The sequence below is a fragment of the Salvelinus fontinalis genome, chromosome 5, assembly GCF_029448725.1.
Source record: "Salvelinus fontinalis isolate EN_2023a chromosome 5, ASM2944872v1, whole genome shotgun sequence".
Taxonomy (NCBI): Eukaryota; Metazoa; Chordata; class Actinopteri; order Salmoniformes; family Salmonidae; genus Salvelinus; species Salvelinus fontinalis.
The window spans coordinates 66,957,125-66,965,309 of NC_074669.1; the positions used below are offsets into that span (position 1 = coordinate 66,957,125).

An 8,185-nucleotide genomic window follows, 5' to 3' on the forward strand; every position below is an offset into this window, starting at 1 on the left:
CCTTCACTGAAATGACTGGTAAACTAAATATGGTGGAAACGCCCACTTGATAACAGAAGGTAGAGTCCTCTGAGTGGAACGGTGGGAGACAAACAGTACCTCCTCTCCCCTTCTCCTTTCCTCCCCCTCTCCACTCCCCTCCCCCTCTCTTCCCCCCTCCTCTCCTCTCCCCCTCTCCCCCCTTTCATCTTCTCCCCCTCCCCTCTCATCACCCCTCCTCTTCTCTCCCTCCCCCTGTCCCCTCCCCCTCTTCTCTACTCTCCTCTCCTCCCCCTCTCCTCTATTCTTCTCCCCCTCTTCTCTTCTACCCCAGTCCTCTTCTCTCCCTCTCCTCTTCTCCCCCTCTCCTCCCCCCTCCCCTCTCCCCTTCTCTCCTCCTCTTCTCTTCTCTCCCTCTCCTCTTCTCTCCTCCTCTTCTACCCCTCCCCACTTCTCTCCCTCTCCTCTTCTCTCCCTCTCATCTTGTCTCCCTCTCCTCTCCTCTTCTCTCCCTCTCCTCTCCTCTTCCTCTCCTCTTCTCTCCCTCTCCTCTTCTCTCCTCCTCTTCTACCCCTCCCCTCTTCTCTCCCCTCTTCTCTCCCTCTCCTCTTCTCTCCCTCTCCTCTCCTCTTCCATTTCTCTCCCTCTCCTCTTCTCTCCCTCTCCTCTTCTCTCCCTCTCCTCTTCTCCCCCTCTCCTCTTCTCTCCCTCTCCTGTTCTCCCTCCTCGAATACTCCACCCCTCTCCTCTTCTCCACCTCTCCGCTTCTCCCCCTCGAATATTCTACCCCTCTCCTCTTCTCCCCCATTCTTCCCCTCCCCCTCTCCTCTCCTCTCCACTTCTTCCCCTCCCCCCTCTCCTCTTCTTCCCCTCTCTTCCCCTCTTCTGCCCCTTGCTCTTCTCCCTCTCTCCACTTCTCACAATCTCATTTTCTCACCTTCTCTTCTCTCCCCCATCTCTTCTCCCTCCTCGAATATTCTACCCCTCTCTTCTCTCCCTCTACTCTTCTCCCCCTTCTAATATTCTCCCCCTCTCTTCTTCTCTTCTCCCCCTTCTAATATTCTACCCCTGTTCTCAACTCCCCCTCTCCTCTCTTTCCTCTCCTCTTTCCCCCTTCTAATATTCTACCCCTCTTCTCTTCTCTCCCTCTTCTCTTCTCCCTCCTTGACTATTCTACCCATCTCTTCTCCCCCTTCTAATATTCTACCCCTCTTCTCAACTCCCCCTCTCCTCTCCTCTCTTTCCTCTTCTCCCCCATTAATCTTCTCCGCCTCTCCACCCCTCTTCTCTCCCTCTCTTCTCCTCTTCTCCCCCATTCATCTTCTCCGCCTCTCCACTCCTCTTCTCTCCCTCTCTTCTCCTCTTCTGACCCTCTATTCTCCTCTTTTGCCCCCTGCTCTTCTCCCCCTCTCCACTTCTCACAATCTCATTTTCTCACCCTATCTTCTCCGCCTCTCCACTCCTCTTCTGACCCTCTCTTCTCCTCTTCTGACCCTCTCTTCTCCTCTTCTCCCCCTCTCCACTTTTTACAATCTCATTTTCTCACCCTATCTTCTGCCCCTCTCCTCTTCTCTATTCTCCGTTTTACTAGCGTTTAAGAGCAGTTGGAGGCCAAGGAAGGAGTGTTGTATGGCATTGAATCTCATTTGGAGGTTAGTTAACACAGTGTCCAAAGAAGAGCCAGAAGTATACAGAATGGTGTCGTCTGCATAGAGGTGGATCAGGGAATCACCAGCAGCAAGAGCGACATCGTTGATATATACAGAGAAAAGAGTCGGCTCGAGAATTGAACCATGTGGAACCCCCATAGAGACTGCCAGAGGTCCGGACAACAGGCCCTCCAATTTGACACACTGAACTCTGTCTGAGAAGTAGTTGGTGAACCAGGCGAGGCAATCATTTGAGAAACCAAGGCTGTTGAGTCTGCAGATAAGAATGTGGTGATTGACAGAGTCGAAAGCCTTTGCCAGGTCGATGAAGACGGCTGCACAGTACTGTCTTTTATCGATGGCGGTTATGATATCGTTTAGGACCTTGAGCGTGGCTGAGGTGCAACCCTGACCAGCTCGAAAACCGAACTGCACAGCGGGTACGGTGGGTTGCGAAATGGTCAGTGATCTGTTTATTAACTTGGCTTTCGAAGACTTTAGAAAGGCAGGGCAGGATGGATATAGGTCTGTAACAGTTTGGGTCTAGAGTGTCTCCCCCTTTGAAGAAGGGGATGACCGCGGCAGCCATCCTATCTTTAGGGATCTCGGACGAAACGAAAGAGAGGTTGAACAGGCTGGTAATAGGGGTTGCAACAATGGCGACGGATAATTAAAGAAAGAGAGGGTCCAGATTGTCTAGCCCAGCTGATTTGTACGGGTCAAGGTTTTGCAGCTCTTTCAGAACATCTGCTATCTGGATTTGGGTGAAGGAGAAGCTGGGGAGGCTTGGGCAAGTAGCTGCGGGGGGTGCGGAGCTGTTGGCCGGGGTTGGGCTAGCTCCTCTTCTCTCTCTTCTCCTCTTCTCCCCCTCTCCTCTTCCCTTCTCCTCTCCTCCCCTCTTCTTCCCCCCTCTCCTCTCCTCCCCCGTTCTTCTCCTCTTCTCCCCCTCTCTTCTCCTCTTCTCCCCCTCTCTTCTCCTCTTTCCACTCTCTCCTCTTCACCTTCTACTCTCCTCTTCTCCCCCCTCTCCTCTCACCTTCTCTTCTCCTCTTCTGCCCCTTTCTTCTCTTCTTCTCCCCATTCTACTCTTCTCGTCACCCCTCTCTTCTCCCCTTCTCTCCCTCCCTCCTCTTCTCCCCTCTCCCCTCTCCCCCCCTCTTCTCCCCCTCTCCCCTTCTCCTCCCCTTTCCTCCACTCTTCTTCCCCCCTCTCCTCCTCTTCTTCCCCTCTCTTCTCCGCTTCTCCCCCCTTCCCCCCCTCTCTTCTCCTCCTCTCCTCTTCTGCCCCTTTCTTCACTTCTTCTCCCCATTCTACTCTTCTCTTCACCCCTCTCCTCTTCTCCCTCCCATCTCCCCCCTCACTTTTCCTCTTCTCCCCCTCTCTTCTCCCCTTCTCTCCCTCTACTTTCCGACCGTTCCACAGGTGCATGTTCATTAATTGTTTATGTTTCATTGAAAAAGCATGGGAAACAGTGTTTATACCCTTTACAATGAAGATCTGTGAAGTTATTTGGGAGTGAGTTCAGTTATGTACTAGACTGGTGGGGGTCTGGGAGTGAGTTGAGTTATGTACTAGACTGATGGGGGTTGGGGAGAGAGTTGAGTTATGTACTAGACTTCTGTGGGTCTGGGAGTGAGTTGAGTTATGTACTAGACTTCTGTGGGTCTGGGAGTGAGTTGAGTTATGTACTAGACTGGTGGGGGTTGGGGAGAGAGTTCAGTTATGTACTAGACTGGTGGGGGTCTGGGAGTGAGTTGAGTTATGTACTAGACTGGTGGGGGTTGGGGAGAGAGTTGAGTTATGAGCTAGACTGGTGGGGGTCAGGGAGAGAGTTGAGTTATGTACTAGACTGGTGGGGGTCTGGGAGTGAGTTGAGTTATGTACTAGACTGGTGGGGGTCTGGGAGTGAGTTCAGTTATGTACTAGACTGGTGGGGGTCTGTCGTCCAGGCGGCCCTGTTAGCAGTAGTGGGTCAAATCACTGGCGAAGACAATCCAGAAAAAAAATGTGTTGTGATAATTACGTTGTTTGCTCTGTAACCTGTTAATTTATATGCCTTGCGAACGTGATATATAAGCCTAAAGGCCGAGACAATTAGAGGACACAGTGGCAGAATACATTTGTCACCTTTGTTTCATCACAAAACCAGAGAGCAACATCTGTCCGGTGAAGTCCACAAAACATATTACATGTAACAAACAGGTACATGACCTACAGCATGGTCAAGCAAGGTCATGTTTCTGACATTTTCAGAAACGTGTGTGTGTGTGTGTGTGTGTGTGTGTGTGTGTGTGTGTGTGTGTGTGTGTGTGTGTGTGTGTGTGTGTGTGTGTGTGTGTGTGTGTGTGTGTGTGTGTGTGTGTGTGTGTGTGTGTGTGTGTGTGTGTGTGTGTGTGTGTGTGCAAGTAGAAAACAGATGTTGACTCACCTTACTTGTAGAGAAACACCAATGCCATCCTCCTCTTTCATGTATCCTACACGTCTATGACTCTGTCATACAGGACACCATTTTAGTTTTTGTTGTCCTAGGCTATCTAAAATGCTTGCTCGCTAGCCTAACTTCCTTTCATGGGCTAGTTAACATTAGCATACTACATCTACCTACATGTTGAACTTCCATCCTCTCAGCCAATGGATGAATTAATGGTTGGATCAGAATCGCTGTTATAATCATTGGCCTGAACGGAGAATTAAGTAAAACTCAAGTCCAAATCCCTATCTCCATCTATGGCTAATTTAGTAAAGGGAATATATTAGCTAGCTAGACAACAACACAACAAGATGCATTCAAATTATTTCTGTCAATGATGATGTTTTGGCTTGTGATGTGATTGGTCTGAAGCCAAATCCAAACTTGCTTCCCTTGACACTTTTTTTGGTTGTTTAGCCAGGACCATTCACAGCTGAGCTCACTCAGTTTAACTCAACGCTGATTGGCTATTCATTTATTCATTTTTTATCAAGGGAGGCCAAATGCTCGTTGGCTTCTCTTGCATTCAATGCTATGGTCGACAACAATGTCATACTCTTTCTGACCAGACAGCGTCAGATAGATACGCTACACAAACTGAGACTGAGTGGCGCTGTTTTATTCGCTCAGATGCTTTTTCCGGTGAGATACATTCATCATCTTGAGAATTGAAGGACATTTTTGAAACACAGAGAGACAAATATAAAATAAATAAAACATCTTTCCTCTGCATCCAGGAATACACGCCACTGCTAGGCGTTCTGGATTAAACTTGATACAGAGGATGTCTTAATAAAGACAATCAAAAGTTCAAGGGATACTTTTGGATTTTGGTGATAAGGCCCTTTAGCTGCTTCCCAGGTGACCTTGTGGATGTTTATGTTCCTGTGTCCAGTATCAAGGCATTTAGAGGTAGTTTAGATAAAGGGCCTCATTGCCAACATCCTGAAGTATTCCTTTAAGTCTTTGTCCTATATTTGTAAGAGTTGTTCATTTGTTAGACTACTGGTTAAAGATGCAACGCAATATTGATATTTTAATTACCCTTTGATCTAGTTAATTCTTATCAATCACTTAAACAGACAGTATGTAATAATGATCTCTAACATAGCTTGATGACTGAGGGCATTTTAGCTTATTTTCTGTTGTTCTATAAAGAGACGGCTAGAAGGGTCATGGGTCATATTAGATTGTTGTTATAGAGACGGCTAGAAGGGTCATAGGTCATATTAGATTGTTGTTCTAGAGACGGCTAGAAGGGTCATAGGTCATATTAGATTGTTGTTCTATAAAGAGACGGCTAGAAGGGTCATGGGTTATATTAGATTGTTGTTCTAGAGACGGCTAGAAGGGTCATAGGTCATATTAGATTGTTGTTCTAGAGACGGCTAGAAGGGTCATAGGTCATATTAGATTGTTGTTCTGGAGACGGCTAGAAGGGTCATGGGTCATATTAGATTGTTGTTCTAGAGACGGCTAGAAGGGTCATAGGTCATATTAGATTGTTGTTATAGAGACGGCTAGAAGGGTCATGGGTCATATTAGATTGTTGTTCTATATAGAGACGGCTAGAAGGGTCATGGGTCATATTAGATTGTTGTTCTAGAGACGGCTAGAAGGGTCATGGGTCATATTAGATTGTTGTTCTAGAGACGGCTAGAAGGGTCATGGGTCATATTAGATTGTTGTTCTAGAGACGGCTAGAAGGGTCATGGGTCATATTAGATTGTTGTTATAGAGACGGCTAGAAGGGTCATAGGTCATATTAGATTGTTGTTATAGAGACGGCTAGAAGGGTCATGGGTCATATTAGATTGTTGTTCTAGAGACGGCTAGAAGGGTCATGGGTCATTAGATTGTTGTTCTAGAGACGGCTAGAAGGGTCATGGGTCATATTAGATTGTTGTTATAGAGACGGCTAGAAGGGTCATGGGTCATATTAGATTGTTGTTCTAGAGACGGCTAGAAGGGTCATGGGTCATATTAGATTGTTGTTCTAGAGACGGCTAGAAGGGTCATGGGTCATTAGATTGTTATTCTAGAGACGGCTAGAAGGGTCATGGGTCATATTAGATTGTTGTTCTGGAGACGGCTAGAAGGGTCATGGGTCATATTAGATTGTGTGGAAATGTAGGAAATTATCTTTCAATTCCCCAAAACATTCTAAGGTTATGTAAAACCAAAGTTGCTCCCCTGGGTGGGGGCATAGGCTAGCGCACCCCTTGGTCCCGAGGACCAGGTTTGGGAATCCTTGTTCTAGTCAAGCGTCTGTGACACAAGTCTACCACCTAGTGGCTATAAGAGGAACTGTCCTGTCAGTGTTGTTTTTACTGCTGGCTCAAAACAACACATGACCTGCATACATGATATGATTCATGTGTGAGTACTAAAAGCATATGAATATAGTATATTATAGTATATTTATTATATATGTGGGTCTGATAAGTAAACACTCTTAATGTTTGCTGTTTTATCACTCAGAAGAACATTGGACACTATGTAACCAAACACATGTGAAACCTCATGATATGAGTGATAAGAAGTGTTTAAAAAGGTGAGTTCTGAACCCTGTAGACTACTGCACTACTTCTGAAGAAGACCAGAGTCATTTCAGAATGAAGACTAGTCTTCAGTCCTGCGTCTGTGACACCAGATTACCACCTTGTGGCCATAAGAGGAACTGTCCTGTCAGTGTGTTTTTACTGCTGCCGCAAAACAACACATGACCTGCATACATGATATGATTCATGTGTGATCATTTTGCAGATCATTTTGCTTATTTTAGCCTAAATTCTCGATACAAGTGGGGTAAGATAAATTAATAAGATGTCTCACCAAGACAAATTGTCTAGTGCACTGGCAAATAATGGCAGATCATGTTGCTGACTTTAACATAAACAAGGCTTGAAACAGGTCAGAATATCTTAAAACAAATCAACTTGATTTTCTGGGTAAGAAAAATGAACTAAAAACAAGTAAATACGCTTTCTGGGAAAGTGAGACCGACTCAAAACAAGTAAATACTTTTTCTGGGAAAGTGAGACCGACTCAAAACAAGTAATTTTAACGTTATTATAACTCTAGGTAAGATTTACATTTTTTTGCATTGTGGCAACTCTTATTACCTGATTTCTGTGTCTTCACGTCCTCCAGTTGACTTTGCATGACAGCCTCTCTCTTTTCCACTCTCTGTGCCACCCCCATGTCTCTCAGCGCTCTCAGCTCAGCCCAGAGGTCCGGCTCAGAGTCTGTCTGTCCATCTGTTTTTCTGTCTGCTGGTGTTTTGACCTCGAATTCTGTCTTGAAATCTACAGCTTTAGTGACCTCTACACCTTGACCTTTGGTGACCCCTACCCCAGACAGACAGAGGAGCAACAGCAGAGGAACGACAGAGACAGACTTCTGCATCTTCATATCACAATCACAGCTTGCTAATGGAACTGGAGGTCTGAATATTGCTTAACCTTAAATCCACGCTGATTCAGAATTCACCCCCCTAGTCATGTTGCAACACTAACCTAGTCAAGCCTCACTCCTCCTCCTCACTCCTCCTCCTCGGTTGCTTCCCACTTAATGAATCATCCCACATTTCATCAGGATCTATGGGTTAAAAAAACTCCTGTTCACTTCTCAATCACTGGGACGACACACATGATCAAAACCAGTTCAGACCAAGGAGTGGTGCAGAATAAGGGGAGGGGTCTGAGGAGGAGGAATAACGAAGTCCTGAATATGTATTTCTGGACACGTAGCTGAGGACACTCATGGTGGTGTTTACCAACGAACTGATAGTGAACGGACGTCTCTATTTGTTTAACTGAGAGGGAGGAGTGAGTGGGGAGCAGGAACAGGGTCAAGTTAAGTAAACTGAGAGGGAGGAGTGAGTAGGGAGCAGGAACAGGGTCAAGTTAAGTAAACTGAGTCTGTGTCAAAAATTGCACTCTATTCCCTCCATAGTACACTACTTCTAGAAACAGTGACTTATATAGGGAATAGGGCTCCATTGGGGATGCACCCAGACAGTCATGGTGATGGGAACTGGTTGGATCAGGGCCATGACAGGTTTACCGGCAGTTCTTGAGTTGAA

The 8,185-nt window shown here is 46.3% G+C and overlaps 1 protein-coding gene across 1 annotated transcript in view; it reads right to left on the minus strand.

The window, feature by feature from the left end:
* LOC129856180 (scavenger receptor cysteine-rich type 1 protein M130-like) overlaps window positions 1–7,797 on the minus strand; it is a 68,107-nt gene extending 60,310 nt beyond the window's left edge. The window contains exon 1 of the mRNA XM_055924281.1: window positions 7,224–7,797. Coding sequence (XP_055780256.1) covers window positions 7,224–7,512 — 289 coding nt within the window. The 5' untranslated portion in view covers window positions 7,513–7,797. The remainder of the gene's footprint in view (window positions 1–7,223) is intronic.
* Between the last annotated feature and the right edge of the window lie 388 nt (window positions 7,798–8,185).